General features: G+C 54.5%; 1 protein-coding gene across 4 annotated transcripts in view; it reads right to left on the reverse strand.

The window, feature by feature from the left end:
• Nucleotides 1-218: 218 nt before the first annotated feature.
• DENND1A (DENN domain containing 1A) overlaps nt 219-16100 on the reverse strand; it is a 544738-nt gene continuing 528856 nt past the window's right edge. For 3 of the 4 annotated variants that reach the window (XM_030817797.1, XM_012509181.2, XM_030817794.1), the window contains 3 exons: nt 8239-8367; nt 4172-4430; nt 219-3143 (listed from right to left, as the gene is read on the reverse strand). In XM_030817797.1, the coding sequence (XP_030673657.1) occupies nt 1956-3143; nt 4172-4430; nt 8239-8367 (1576 nt within the window). In that variant the 3' untranslated portion in view covers nt 219-1955. The remainder of the gene's footprint in view (nt 3144-4171; nt 4431-8238; nt 8368-16100) is intronic. The other variant, XM_030817793.1, reaches the window with a different exon arrangement.

The following is a 16100-nucleotide window of genomic DNA, read 5'->3' on the forward strand; positions in this document are numbered from 1 at the left end:
TGTGAGGGGCAGAGCATGAGCTGGCTTAGAGCCCTGAGTGAGCACCAGCTTGGGAGGGTGTGGGGAGTTGACTTCTTCCCTAACTCACTGCTCTGCGCCTGGCCCCTGCCTCTACAGGAGCAGGTGGTGAGGATGGCTCCGGGCCCGTGCGGGGCCTCCTCTCCCCATGCGGGGCCTCCCTGCCCCAAAAGCTTCAAGGACACGGGGATGCCAGCCTCTTCCCCAAGATGATTTTATTGAATGCACACAAAGTTCATCCTTGGGTTTGCAAAGTCCCACAAGTGAAGAGGCAGCAGTGCTCATGTGAACATGGAGCACTCACCCCAGCCCCCCAGCACAGCCAGGGGGCCTTGGGGTCCACACCCTCCTTCCCTGGGGCCACCAGCACCTCCTCTGCCCTATCCTGGATGGGGCCTGGGGGTCTGCCCAGGGAGTGAGACTGGAATCTATGCTGGAACACCTAAGTGCCCGGGAGGTGCCCCCATGGCCCAGGAGTGACATGGCTCCCCCAGCAGCCAGAGCCCATTCCTGAGCCAGACAGGTCACGGTTGACCCAGGAAGAGCCATGTGCTGGGACGGCCGCCAAGCCTCACTGACCATGTGCAGCAGTGGCGGCCTCTCAGACACAGAGGGGGCTCCCTGGGTGACATATCCAGAGACCCCCTTGTCCCCCTCAGACACCCCTGGGTAGACTGTGTCTGACCCTTCACAAATAGGAAATGAGAGCTTGGGTCGAAATGCTCACAATTTCCTGCGTGTCTCAGATGGTTGTTTTCTTAAATGGTCGGGCCATACTTTAACATGGTTTATGGAAATGAATCCATTTCAAGATTCATCAAATCAATAAGGGAAAAAGATAATAAAACATTCAATCTAACTTTGGTGACGTTGGCCTCAGGAGGTTCTGTGCTGGCCTGGAGCTCTGGGCAGGTGGGGAGGGACTGGCTTCTAGCCCTGCTCCTGCTTCCCCGAGGCAGAGACCAAGTTTGTCCTTTCTACCTGGGCCTGGAGAAAGTAGCTCAGGGCCACTGCCTCGTTCAAACCCAGGAAGGCCAGCTGCCTTCTACATCAGTCTGAGGCATTCAGCTTGACCTTCGAGTGGCAACCTGGGTCGCAGCTTTGCCCACAAAGCCCCAGATGACAAGAGGAGCTCCAGATAAGAGGCCGAGCCCCAGCTTTGACAGCGAGAGAACCTGGAGCTATCAGCGTGCCAGAGCTGGACGAGGGCTGGGGGCTCCTCCCAAAATACTCAGATGGAGGTTCCCTTTTCCTTCTATAAATCAAGGTGGCTGGAGCTGCGTATCACAAGGCAGCCCAAGACCCCCTGGTCCCCAGATCCTCCCAGGTCAGAATCAACTGAAGTTTTGGGGTGAAGACACAGGAAAGAACGTGTGTGTATATTGCTAGAAACAGTCCGGAAGTGCCCCACCAGGTAAATCCTCCAGCCCAGGAGGAGTCCTAACTTCCACCCCAAGCCGCCTGTGTCTCGTGCAGATGAGCTCAAACTGGAGGGTAACCCTGTCACCTGTGTCCAAGGAGGTGGGCGTGCAGGGCCTGGCTGTGGAGGAGACAGGAGAGCTGGGCTCAGAGGAGAGGCCTGCGGAGCCTCTCGGGACACTTCCAGGGGGAAGGTGGGTAGGACTCAGTCTGGAGCAATCATTGGCCCAGCTGACCTCTTTAGTGCAAAACCCAATCAAGGGTGCCGAGGAGGGGCAACCGCGGGGTGGGAGGGGCACTCAGGAACTGGGGTGATTCCCAGGCTGGAACTGGTGCCATTCCCCAGGGCCAGACCTCAGAGATGGGCAGTGTGGAGGGGAGGAGGGGGCAGCAGAGAGGGGTCCCATCCCTTCCCACCAGCAGAACCTGGGCAGAGAGAGAGTGGCGGGGGAGCCTTGGAACCGCAGCAGTGGACGGACCCTCGGGCCTCAGTGCATCCCCCACCCTCAGGGCCCGGCTCACTCGAAGGTCTCCCACTGCTTCCTGAGCTGCTCCACCGAGTCTGGGGCCGGGGCCGGACTCGGGCTCACGTCTTGCTTGGTTTTCTGTAACAAATCCTCAAAGGGGTCTCTGGCCTGTTGAGGAGCAGAGGGCTGCAGTGTTGGCTCCAGGCCTTGGGGGGGCCTGGGAGGCAGAAGCGGGGGGTCTCCAGGCCTCAGGGCCAGCCCCTGCTTGGCCTCAGCAGCCCTGGCACTTGAGCGGGCCAGGGGCAACGTTCGGATCCTCGACGGGGCAACTGCTGGGGGACCCAGCGGCTGTAAGGGGCTCGTGTGGGTGCCCATGGGCATCTGGCCAAAGAGATTGGGCATGGAGAGGGCGGAGAGGTTGGGCTGAGACCTGTGAGGGGCACAGAAGCCAGCGCTGGACAGCAGGAGGCCGGACACAAAAGCCGGTCCCAGGGAAGCTGGAGGGGCCCCGAAAGGCCCGGCTGGTGTGGAGACCAGGGGCAGGGTGGGTGGGGCTGCTGGCATGGATGGGACAAACGGGTTGAGTGGTGGCTGTGGGAATGGGGTGGGTGTCCCCGCAGGGGGGAAGCTGAATTGGGGGGTGAATGGGGTGGCTACATTTGGAGTGGCGGGGCGTGGCGGGAGGGTGCTGCCTGACCAGGCTGTGCTGAGCGGGTCCAGGAGGGCGAGCAGGGCGTCACTGCTCGTGCCTGCAGCCCCGGGGCCGGGGCTGAGCGGCTGGAGCAGTTCAGTGGGGCCTTGGGGGACAACACCAGGGAGGAGCCCTGGACTCAGGGCAGCTTGCCTGTCCTGATCCGTCTGCAGCCGCTCTGAGAAGTCACCAAGTGCGGCGCCGGCAGCCTGGAGCTTGGCCGGGCGGGGAATGGGTGGTGGAGGCACGATGCCCAGCTCTGGGGTCTTCCTGCCTTGGGGCCGGGGAATGGTGATGCTGCCCAGAGTAGGGGTGGGCACCTCCTCCTTGTCACTGGGGTTCAGGATGCTGTCCCGGTTCTGGGGCCTTCGAGGCAGTGCCAGGGAGTTCCCGAGCAGGGCCGAGGGCTTTTCAGGGGAGGCAGCTGGGGGCTTGCTGGGGATGGCCATGTCATCCTGGCCCAGGCTCCAGAGCTTGTTGTATGGGTGGGTAAGCTTCAAGGCCACTGTCACCCCGCGGCTCCTCTCACTCCCGCCCAGGTCCAGCCTCTGTTGGGAGGGAAGGAGGGAGGCAGTGACCACAGGCTGAGTTGGGACATATGTGTGCCCATTCCCACACCACTCCTGTGTGCTCAACGTGTGCTGGGCCTAGGTGTGTGGCTGATCAGCTCCTCGGACTTGGAACAGCTGGGGGCTCCCCCAGGTTACCAGCAGAGGACCCAGGTATGCTGGACTCCAAGCCTGTGCTCCGGGAACTCAAAAGAAAGCTCTCATCCCTTTACGCCACTGGTGGTTGCCAAGGAGTTTTAGGAAAGTGACTCCAGCTACCGGCTGGCCCTTTTTACTTTTTAGATCGCAGGCACCCGCAATCACCTGTAAGCCCAGGAGGGCGAGTGAGACTCAAGGCCTGATAGAAGGCACCTTGGCTGGGGAGAAAGGAGGAGGCCAAGCTGGAGTCCTGGCTCTGCCACTTGCAAGCCACACGGCCTGGGCGCCAGTCCCTTTCTCCTGGCCCAGGTCCTCGTTCCCAGCAGGGAACACTCATGAATGACTGGAGCTCTGTGAACCCCACAGTGTGACCCAGTGATGCAAAGTCAGAAGTCCCCACTTGCAAGTGAGGAAACTCAGGCACCAAGAGGGGATGTGATGGATTGGACGTCACAATGGGAATTACACACTGATTTGCATTCATAATGCAGAACCAAGAACTTTCATCCACAGGCTCTGCCAAGGAGCCCTGGCAGGGATGGACGCAATCCCAGTTCCAGCAGGGGCTGCAGCCCTGCCTGGGGGTGCGAGGAGAGTGGCTGGCAGCACCCTCCCCCGCGTCTGATGCACACACAGAGTGGGGCAAGTTTCCATTGGGCTCTAGCATCTTCTCCTACCATCACTGTTAGGGTGGTGTGGGCCCCGGCACCCTAGGAGGTGTTTACAGTCACACTGACCCTGAGCACTGGCTGAGGGCCTTGGAAAGTCACTGTTTCTCCCTTAGTCTCTTCCACTGTCACATGGGGGTCCCACCTCGTGTGCGGACAGTGCTGGCCCCCGGCAGATATCCTCCCTTACCCATGCCATACCTGATAGTCAAAGGTCCCTGGCTGCTCCCTCAGGTCTTTGGGGGCACGAAGGTCCTCCAAGCTCTTGGCCTGGCCCAGGGGCTGCAGTGCAGCCTCCATGTCCAGGTTGTTGAAGACATCTTCCAGAAGGTCGATGCTGGCAGCCCGGTCAGGGGGAGCTGGGACAGGGCCTGTGGGCTTCCGCACTTGCTGCTCTGGACTCTCTGCCTCGTCGCCTTCTGCACTGTCTGACTCCTTGAGTGTCCGATATGGCTGCGGCCTGTGGGGGACAGAGCAGGCTGGACTCTCCCACCCAGGCCTTCAGGGGAGGAGCAAGCGGCCTCCAGCCCAAGCACATTGAGGGCTTGAGGGGTGCACGCAGGAGCCTGCAGGACAGGAGAGTGTCCTGGGGTCTCCGTGAGGGCAGGAGTCTGGGAGGCTGCGAGGGTGCAAGCTGGGCATGCCGACGGGCCTGGGGCTGTGAACTGGGGCAACTCGCTTTGGCTCTCACTTGCACTGAGGGGACCCATTTAGTGCCCCCCAAACTACAGGTCCTTTCATAAAACTGGCTAGTGGGCTTGTGAGCCATTCAGACAAGGTGTGAGGAACAGACAGGACTGGAAGTGGGCTCACAGGCCGGCAGTCATGCTCCTCTTGCTCCCGCCCTGCTCTGCTGTTTGTTTGGTGGCCTAGGCACAGCCACAGTCAGGTTCTGTGAACAGCTCACGGGGAACTGAGCTGGGGAAGCTCTCCAGGGGAACTGTCTGGGCCTGAGCTTGCCCTGCTAACCTTGGTTCCACCTCTGGTCATGCTATTTCTTGCTGTGGGACCTTTGGCAGGTCACTTAACTCTGAGCCTCCGGCGCTCAGATGGTGGTGGTGGTTACATGAGCAAATGCGGTGCCCGGCACACAGCAGAGACACGCAGAGGTTGGTTACAGCATCCATCGCCCACCAGTGAGCATGGCTGTCACACAGGCTCTTCTGCTAACAGCTTTCTATGCTTTTACACATCAAAACCTTGCAGTCATTGGCTGGGCACAGTGGCTCACGCCTGTAATCCTAGCACTTCGGGAGACCGAGGCGGGCAGATCACTTGAGGTCAGGAGTTCGAGACCAGCCTGGCCAACATGGTGAAACCCTGTCTCTACTAAAAACACAAAAATTTGCGGGGTGTGGTGGTGCGTGCCTGTAGTCTCAGCTACTCTGGTGGCATAGGCATGGGAATTGCTTGAACCTGGGAGGTTGAGGTTGCAGTGACCCAAGATCACAACACTGCGCTCCAGCCTAGGCGACCGAGCGAGACCCTGTCTCAAAACAAAAAAGCAAAAAACAAAACAAAACAAAAAAACCCCACACCACTACTTTGCAGCTGATCCAAGTATAGGTAAAAAAAAGGGTTCCACTTGCCTTCCCTTCCCATGGACCTGAGTCCCAGGGCACCACTGTATAGATGGAGAGGCAACGCCTGGGTCAACCCTGACCTCTAGTGGAGCCCCAGTGGGAACTGCATCCCGCCTTTTTTATTTTTTTATTTTTTATTTTATTTTTGAGACGGAGTTTCACTCTTGTCTCCCAGGCTGGAGTGCAATGGCACAATCTCGGCTCACTGCAACCTCCGCCTCCCAGGTTCAAGCAATTCTCTTGCCTTAGCCTCCTGAGTAGCTGGAATTACAGGCACCCGCCTTTTGCCCGGCTAATTTTTTGTATTTTTAGTAGAGACAGGGTTTCACTATGTTGGCCAGGCTGGTCTTGATCTCCTGACCTCGTGATCCGCTCGCCTCAGCCTCCCAAAGTGCTGAGATTACAGGTGTGAGCCATTGCGCCTGGCCACATCTCGCCTCTTCTAACCCCAACTATGGGGCTGGTGGTGGCCCTATGTCAGGCGGAGATGGTGCCCATGGCACTGGTAAAGTGGGGGAAGGGCACCACCTGGCGGTCAAGGGTAGGATCACAGTGAAGGCACCAGGGTGGGGACATGGGAGGGCTCATCAAACAGTCCCAGTGACGGGCAGGGACTCCATCATGCACTCTCTCGCTGAAGCAATGCAAGCAGGCCAGGAAGTCGGACTTACACACCCACTTTATGGATGAGGAATGAAGCTCAGAGATGTTAAATAACTCACCTATGTCACACAGCACCCGCAAGAGGTGGAAATGGAAGCCAAGCTTGAGAGGCTTCAAATGTCCCTCACTCACCCTGACCAAGGAATTAGAGACCCTTTAATCAAGATGAGCACAATGAAAGGCTTAAAGTCAGTCAGTGTGCTTCTGGAACTTAAGGAAATAGTGTTCTTTTGAGCCCATTTTGAGTTAGGATGGGCCAGTTTCTTTTCAAACACACACACAAAGGCCTGTACTGACCTCTGAGGTCATGGGCTAAGGAAGCGAGCCCTCGTCATTATTTAAATAATTAAGGCATCAGTTAGTTCAGAGAGGATACGATGGAGCTGGGCCTTGGACTTGACCTGGTGGACTCCTGGCTGGGAGCAGGGTTCCTTTTCCCAAAAGACGTTTTAAGTTGACACATAGAGGAACATTTCTTATGCTAAAGGTTCTATTTTTGTTCTAATTGGCAACAGAAATAATAACTAATACATTAAGCCTATATCATAGATAGTATTGCTTAGGAGAAGGCTAATTTTAAAATCTTTTGAAAAATAGAAACAAAGATTTGATATACAGCAAAAGTGACGTGTGATGCTTGGATGACACCAGCTTAGGCCACTACTTTCTTTCTTTTTTTTTTTTTTTTAAGGCAGAGTCTCATTCTGTCACCCAGGTTGGAGTACAGCAGTGTGATCTCGGCTCACTGCAACCTCCGCCTCCCGGGTTCAAGTGATTCTCGTGCCTCAGCCTCCTGAGTAGCTGGGATTACAGGTGTGAGCCACCATGCTCAGCTAATTTTTGTATCTTTAAAGTAGTGACATGGTTTCACCACGTTGGCCAGGCTGGTCTCGAACTCCTGGCCTCAAGTGATCCGCCCGCCTCAGCCTCCCAAAGTGCTGGGATTACAGGTGTGAGCCACTGCGCTTGGCAAGGCTACTACTTTCTAAGTGAGGACACTGGGAGGGGAGTGACTTGTCTGGGTCCCCAGTGACCTGGTGGCAGGAAAGGGTCAGGACCCTCTGACCCTGTGGGGTCGATGACAGGGGGCTGAGCAGCCTGGGGTTTATAAGGTCCCCAGAGGAACCCACAGGCCATCCCAGGTGGAGGTACCTGATGCTGGGGTTTGGGAACAGGAAGAGGGTGCAGGGGACATGAGGGAGAGGGAGGGAAAGGCATCTCCTCTTCTGTGCAGTGACCAAAACGATTAACGTGCCCCCTGGAAGGTTGCTGTGGTCACTGCAGGCATCCCGCAAAGGGCAGTTTCCATTCCCTTAAAGGCTCCCATTAAAAACACACAACCGTGTTAACAAGGGCAAACAGACAAAAGCTGCCTCTCTGCTCAATCCCAGCTCTGAAACACTTGTGGGTGGAGGGGCAAGAACCGGTAAAGAAAGGAGGGCGACAGCAGCTTAATTTTAGGGGTGGCTGGATGGTGGGTGAAACTTTTAAAAATCACTACTTGTAATTGGTATGAGGTTTAGGCTATAAATAATAAGGATTAAATTATCTTTAAAAAGTCAGGCAGATGAGAACACTTGGATGGGCTGGCATTTAACATACACATTTCATAGGAGGAACGTTTTCTTTTTTAACTTAAACTCTGACTCCCATCTCCACGGCTTTCCAAGACGTGCTGAGATAAAGAAGGACTTGGAGATCAACAACCAGGCTAATTGTAGTCACCAGTTCCACTAGCAGTCAAGCACATTTCATCTCTAAGGGGACCAATGCTCGCGTATCGCCCTGTCACCTCACTCTATTGTCACAGCCTCTGTGGAGCTGGCAGAACAGATGCCCTGAGAGGTGGCACACAGAGGTGGCGTCCACCCTGCATGTTGGCACTGGGGCACTGGCAGGCAGCAGCTACAGACACCCTCCCCCCGACACAAAGGCAAGCAGCACCAGCCCCCCTGCTTTCCCCATGCAGCCCCGCAGAGTCACCAAGCCGAGCTCAGGGAAGTGGAAGAAGGAAGGAGAGACCATTCAAAGGGAGCGGAGAAGAAAAAGCTCTCGGTGAAGCCAGAGCTCGGGCCCTCTTCCCGCTGGCATTCATCGTCAGAGGAGTCTTCGGAGAGGAAGACCGCATAGTGTCGCAAGGGCTTTACCAGGCTGGGGCAGAGGAAGACAAAAGAGAAGAGAACAGGCAGTTAGGGGCGCCCTCAGAACTTCACATGCAGGCAGGAAGCAGGCCTCTGGGCTCCATGCCTGGCCCTGCCTCCCCGTGCCAGTCTGGGATGGGGGCTCCCAGGAGAGGAAGCTCGTTCCAGATAGAAAAGAAACTAAATTTGCCATGTGTCCAGAGCCTTAAACTCATGATCCATCACACAGGACCCAGTAATTCCACTTCCATTTGGTTAACCCTCAAAGTTGGCAAAGAATCATACCGGAAGATGGTCATCACTGCTGTTTATAATATTAAAACATGGAACAACCTACATTGTCAGCAACAACTAGCTGGCGCAGTGGCTGAATCTTGTCCTCCCATGAAACGAAATGTTTATGAAGACAAATTTATAGATCAGGATGCACAACTGCAATCACACCGCATTCGCTGTCATCTGCTTATGGAAAAATTCATAGAAAAAAGACTGGAAGGGTTCATGGCTAAACGTCAATAACAGCCAGTGGAATCATGGGTGATTTCTTTCCCCTCTGCTTCTTATTTTTCTGTGTCTTATACATTTTCTACAATGAGCATATCTACTCCAATAATCAGGAAGTAATAAAAAATAAAAAAGTTAAAGAAAAAAGTGAGCCATGCGGAAGAGCTCTCACGAGAAGGCCCTTTTCTGATTAGCGGCTGCTCTCTGGAGTTTCCCTCAGATGCCTCTTCAGAGAGTCTTTTTCATCTGTGATGTGGAAATTAAATATTCATTGTTATAAAAAATGCATCTCCCTTGTCAGCCACCTGTGAGCTCTACCTCTATAAACACCAACACATACACAGCCTGGAGAAACTCCACGTCCGGCTCCCATGAATTATATACTGACCAGGGCCCACCAGAGGCCATGTGCTCAGCAGGGGTGAGCTGGACCAGGCAGACCTGGGTTCAAATCCCGGCCCTTGTGCTGGGGAGTAGGTGTCTCTGTGCACCCCACCCCACCAAGAGGCACTTTGAGCCTGCTTGGTGTGAGCAGACCCAGGGGTGTTCCGCACCCCTGCCCCATTCTGTGGGCTGGCTTGCTCTGAGGCGAGTGAAGTTTGGGGAGAATGTGGGGTACGGGGGCCTGGCATGGGCTACCTCCTCTCCCTTCACCCCCCCTTCTCTGCTCTGTATGCTAGAATTCTTTGGAGGTTTTATTTCAGGAAAGGGCCATGTGTCCAAAAAAAGGACATGAGAACCACAGCTAGAGGATGAGTGAGAGACAGTGGCTGTGCATGGGGACGGGGCAAGTGGCCTGTGCCTGCACTTTGCTGCAATCCGCCAGGGCTGGTGCCCATCCCAGCACTTTCACATCAGAACCCTCACTTCCTCCCAGAGGCTGGCCGGGCAAAGAGTTTTGTCCTCGAACTGCAGTGGAGGTTGAGGCTCAGGAGGGGAAGCCAGTAGCCCAGGGTTACACAACAGGAGGCGGCGAGTCGCAGCGCTGGGCTCTTCTCTGCTCCCAGGCTGCCTTGCTGGCTGTCAGGGGCAAGACACAACTCAGCCCTTCCTGGACTCAAGAGGGCTCTGGTCCAGGGGGCATTTTCCCGCCTCAGTGGAGAGGCCAGGAAGCCCTGACTTGCAGGAATGTCGGGGCCAGGGCACCGCCTGGCTCCTGCCACTTCCACAGCAAAGAAGACAGAGCAGAAAGGCTACCCTCCATACAGCCACCAGAGTCTCTTTCAATTACAAACCCACACTTGTCACTCTCCTGCTAAAACCTATATATCTGCCATTCTGAATTGTGCTCTTGCTGCAGTTGGTGGTATAGTGAGTAAATAAATCTGTGGAGCAAAGGGTTAGGAATAATAATGTTCAGACATTTGCAGGGACTTATTTCAAAGTGAGGGGGAGAGCCCACTCTCATTCTGCAGCACTGACTGCTCTCCTGAGCAGGTGGGCAGGCTGTGGGCTTCTGCTGAACTCTGGGGAGCTCGTGGGATGCACTGCTGAGCGGCCGTGCCGAGCTCCGAGCAGGGCAGTCTCCATGCTGTGTGTTGGCTCTGCCTACCTCTGTGGCCCTCTCCTGGCCTCCCCTGCACTGCGGCCATGCTTACCATCTCTGACCACACTGGGCCCTGGATATTCCTCCTCCCTGTCACCTTTGCTTGGAGCACTGACTGCTCTTCGGTCTTGAAGACTCAGCTCAGTGGGACTTCTATGAAGCCCACTGCAGGCTAGGAGAGCTCTCTGGCTGTGTGTCTTAGCACTTCATAGATACCATTTAACCTCTTGCCACTCCGTTTCTGAGTCAAGTTCCTCAAGGGCAGGGCCTGCCTTGTTCTTCTCTTTCTCCCCAGCTGGGGTAGAGCATGAATGCTGTGGAAGTTTGTGAATGAATGAAAGCCAGACTGCTTGGGGAACCCCCACTTCACCATCTTCCTGGAGCTGCACCACACTGTCCCCTTTCCCCAGACTGTGGCTGTGGCACAAAAGTGCTCCCCCTCTGGGCTCCCATCTGTTCTGAGATGCTAAGATGTGAAGAATGGGACGACGTTTGAAGGTGAGGGTGTCAGGTAGGTAGGGGCAGGCAGAAAGTGTTTAAAATGGTATCAACAAGCAGGTACTGTGCTTTATACAGGCCATTTCTACCCCTCACAAGAACCTAACAAGAAAGTGTCGCCATACTGATTTTCTTGAGGATGAAGGCTTCATGAGTCCACCCATCCATCTGTCCATCTGTGCACCCAACGAAGAGGCACTTTGAGTCTGCTTGGTGTGAGCAGACCCAGGCTAGCTGTGCACTGGGGCATCACTGGTGAAGAGGTGGCCATGTGGCCAAGAAGTGGACAACGGGGACTGCAGCCCGCATGGTCCACCCCCAGGGCCCTCACTCTCCTGTGAGCGGGGCTCAGAGTAGACGCACATGAGGGGACACTAGCCCCTGCTCAGGCCAAATGGAGGGAGGCTCTCTAGTCGCCCTCATGTCCACCTTGGTTGCCTTTCCGACACCTATTCAAACACGGGCCCCCACCTCTGGCTCTGACAAGAGAGCACAGATCACAGCTTGACACGTTGGTACAATGCCACTCAACCTGCCAGGAATTTCCAGCTTCACCCAGGAGCGAGGAGCCTCTGTGCTGGGCTGTGCCCTGGCTTTGTTAAATCCAGCGGCCGCAGTTCAGGCCACTGTCACAATCCAGTGCCGCCCACACTGCTGTGATGGTGGAGGGGGCTGGGGGCTCGCACACTGGCATGACTGTGGCGGGCGGAGGAAGAGAGGGAACGGCAGTTTCCAGCTCACGAGCCACTTTCCTTCTCCAGTTGGATGTACTGGCCGGGCCAGGCTGGTTGGGCAGTGGTTTCCACAGGAGGCCCAGCTGTCTTCAGAATATACCACCCGTCTCTTGAAAGTGGCAGGGTACATCCAAGTGAGAAGTTTGTAGTCTGATGTAGTCAGATCAGAGCTTTGTCGAGTCCAGGCCACATGGATGGCGATAACACTAGCAGTACTTACAAGCCTTGGGCAAAATGCTGTCCATACAATTTCTCATGAATTCTTTATTGCAACCCCATTTTGCAGACAAAGTAGCCAAGGCTCAGTGAGGGGAAGTCACTTGCCCGGGGTCACACAGCAGCTAAAGGTAGAGCTGGGAACCGAATGTGGATTTGCCAACTTTCAACCACTACGGGATCTTGCCTCTTCAGTTTCCTGGGTCGGAAACAACGAAATAAGAGATAGGGTGTTTCCTCTTTTACTTTTAATGAAAGGTGAGGTTTCAAAATAAACTTACTTAAATTCAGCTTCCCATGTTCTCCCATGAAACATACAGTCAGATATTTGTCAGAGATAAAGGATGAACCATCGAAAACGTCCAGGCTTAAATTTTTTATTAGCTTAAGGCAGAATATAAAAAAATAAAAATAAAAAAAGCACCTTTTCCCTCATTAACCCAATTCAGCTACTCCCCTGCAGTCTGCCACCCACCACTTGCCTGGATTTTATTACACACAAAGAGCTGTCTGTGAAAAGGCAGGTTGCGGCAAACTTGGCTGCCCAGCGAGGGCTGCCAGAGTCTTGGCGCGGAAGAAAGGCTGGCCGTCCGTCATGGATCAGACCCCATCATCCCCCACGGCTGCTCCCGCCTCTGCCCACCTCGTCTCCGTGTGGAGTTCCCATGCAGATGACTTCCCGAACCCCTTCTAATGTTTGGTTTAACGTGTCGCCGGTTAGCGCGCGCGTGTGACAGTGGTGACAGGCGAGGCTGTTCCTTTTTAAATACCATGTCAGAGACACGGCGTCAGGAAGCAGGGACGTGCTCCGTGCTCTCTGCCGCACCGGGATCGCACTGGCTTATTTTTTAATGAGGAAGATCTGCATCGCGGGAGTTTTTTTCATGTGTCACATCGCGTGGACAAATCAGCAGCACGTCACGCTGGCCCAAAATGAGATGCTGACAAATGTAGATATTTCAAATTTAATTGACATTTAAATGTACTTGAGATAAAGACGGGAAAAATCAGCCAGGGCTTGGTCTCCGGAGGTGGTGAAGGGGAGCTGGCGATCATTTTTGAAAGGATCACTTCACTCAGGCACAAAGGATCTTCACTTTGTAAATGTCTTGGCTACGCTGTGTCCCTCTGTCACGTGGCTCCAGTGGGCACGTGCTGACGAGCAGGGACAGGCCCCAGGGTGAGGCCGGGTCCTGCCTGTCTGGTAGGTGCCAGTCTGTCTAACCGTCCACTACCCTCCCTTTCCCAGCCAGGCTACCTTGGAAAAGTCACTTCACCTCCCTGAACCTAACTTTCTTGTTGTTTCATTTTCTGTTTCCATAGGTTTTTGAGGAACAGGTGGTATTTGGATACATGAGTAATTTCTTTAGCTGTGATTTGTGAGATTTTGGTGCACCCATCACCCAAGCAGTATACACTGAACCCAATTTGTAATCTTTTATCCCTCACCCCCTTCCTACCCTTTCCCCACCGAGGCCCCAGAGTCCATTGTATCATTCTTATGCCTTTGCATCCTCATAGCTTAGCTCCCACTTATGAGTGAGAACATATGATGTTTGGTTTTCCATTCCTGAGTTACTTCACTGAGAATGAGTCTCCAATCCCATCCAGGTTGCTATGAATGCCATTAATTCATTCCTTTTTGTGACTGAGTAGTATTCCATCATAGATATACCACAGTTTCTTTATCCACTTGCTGATTGGTGGGCCTTTGGGCTGGTTCCACATCTTTGCAACCTTATTTTCTTATCTGTAAAATGGAGATTCTGTAGCCCTCCTGAGAGTCTTATGGGAAAACTTAAGTGCAAGTATTTGTAAAGGGCTTTGCATGGTGCTGAGCACATAGTGAATAATCCACTACTGTCCACATGCCACGTTCACCTGCCAACAAGTAGATTCTGGGCATCTGTATCCTGTGCAGGGTCTTTCCTATATGTTCAAGGATGAGTAAGGCAGTCCCTGCCTTCCCAGAACTTTCCAGGCATGGTTAGTGGTCCTCAGCTGGGCATATCTCAGCACATCAGAAACATCCGGGAACCCCCATCTCCTGCCAGAGATTCCACAGCACAGGTATCTCTGAAGTTCCAGCCACTCAAGAGGCTGAGGTGGGAGGATCGCTTCAGCCCAGGAGTTCCAGGCCAGCCTGGGCAACACAGCTAGACCTCACCTTAAAAAAAAGAAGGTGGCCCTGAACCAAGACTGTGGGGTCTCTGGGGGTAGAGAGTGGCACATGCCCCATAGAGGAAACTCTGGAATTAGACTGGAGCTGTTCTCTGAGAAACCCAGGATAAGGGCTAGGACTGTTCTCAGGGAAGAAGAACTGGAGACAGAGGAAGCTATTGTACATAGGAATACTCAGTTGCAGGTGAATATCTACTTAAAAGCAACAACGATAAGAATTATTGTTGCCACAAGTCACGATCACCAGTGTGCTCTTCCTGTTCCAGGGAACTGGTTTAGGGGAGGTGGGGGAGATGAGTGAGTGTGTGACACCAGGTCCTTCCTGCCCCATTGGGGACTTGCTTTGCCGGAGGACAGTGGTGGGGGCGTGCCTGGCTCAAGGGCTCTTGGATAAGGCTCCATTTGGGAGGTGATGTGGGAGCCGGACTTTTTTTCTTTGAGATGGAGTCTCACTCTGTTGCCCAGGCTGGAGTGCAGTGGCACAATCTTGGCTCACTGCAACCTCCGCCTCATGTGTTCAAGCGATTCTCCTGCCTCAGCCTCCAGAGTAGCTGGGACTATAGGTATGTGCTACCATGCCTGGCTATTTTTTTTTTTTTCTTTTAGCAGAGATGGGGTTTCGCCATGTTGCCTAGGCTGGTCTTGAACTCCTAAACTTAGGCAATCCATCCACCTCGGCCTCCCAAAGTGCCTGGCAGGAGCTGGACTTTTAATCCTGAGTATGGGAGAGGTATCATGATGACCTGGAGGCATCTCCGAGAGGGGCAGGCACAGGCAACTCGATGTCGGGGTGGGGAGTTCAAGAGAAGAGGCTGGAGGTTGGCAGGGACCAGGTCATGGAGGGCCTGGAGCCAGCGCAAGAATGAGAGGTGACGTGCAAGTCTGGGGGTGGTGCAAGGCCTTGGGGTGGCAGCAGTCAAGCAGGAAGCATGCCTGGCTGCCCATCCCCCTCTCTTGGGTTATGCCCTTGGCTTCTTCAGCCTTTATTCAGGCATTTATTTAATTACTTCTCAGTCTGTAGGTTCACTCCTTCCTTCTTTCAACAAAAATCATGAATGCCAATTTCACACGTCATACCCATGCCCCAGCATGCCCTGAGAAGCCCTTCCACGGCCACTGGCTGGACACTCACATAGGCAGCGGCCCCAGCACAGGATGTGGGCTTCAGGCTCTGTGGTGGAGGGAAGATGGGGCTGGGAATGCCTTGGGGGCACCTTCCTCTGCAGGGAAGAGGCACTGTGCAGAACACCTGCCCCTTACCCTGAGGACAGCCTCTGCATCCTGGAGCCCAGATCTGGAGAATGAGTTCTGGGAACTGTGGGAGCAGTGGTGGGGGCAAGAAAGTAGTGGCCGTGGGAGCTGGCTGCCCGGGTGCACATCCTGGACTGAGGGCACGTCATTCCACTGGCTACAGCCGTGGCTCCCTCATGGCTGAATGCGCAGGCTGCAAAGATTTTTTGGGGAGCAGGGAGTTTAGCCAAGACGACACGTGTGAAGTTGCTGGGCACAAAACAGGCACTTGAGAAATGGCGATGTGGCATCTGGAAGAGGCAGAGGGCTCGGGTGGGACGGCAAAGCCTTTCAGGGGTGACTGAAATCAGTCATGTCTTGAAGATGAGGCTCCTGTTCCTAAAGCATCCCCAAGGCTTGGTTTCCAGCTGGAATTAACTCCCCGTGGTGACAGCTCCTAGGAAAAGTCCCACCCTCCGAGTTGCCAGGCAGAAGCGGCGACAGACAAATGGGTCCCATGTCTTCCTGGGCTGCTGCAGATCCTTGGGGGGATCCTGGGCGGGCAAAGGTGAGGTATCCTTGGCACTTCCTGCTCTTCCAGTTTAGGCTCAGGCTCCACGGCTGGCTTTAGGCTTGGTTTTGTCTCCAGGGCCCAGAATCTACTGTGTGTGTGTGTGTGTGTGTGTGTGTGTGACAGAGAGAGAGAGAGACAGAGTAAGAGTGAGAGGCCTCTAGCCCTGCTAATTGGGTCTGTGACCTTCTGCTCGTGTGTTTGGACGGCTGGCTGCTCAGGGAGTGGGCCCTGGCAGCCTGCCAGGGGGTACAGCCCAGACA

This window comes from Nomascus leucogenys, chromosome 8 (assembly GCF_006542625.1).
Source record: "Nomascus leucogenys isolate Asia chromosome 8, Asia_NLE_v1, whole genome shotgun sequence".
Lineage (NCBI taxonomy): Eukaryota > Metazoa > Chordata > Mammalia > Primates > Hylobatidae > Nomascus > Nomascus leucogenys.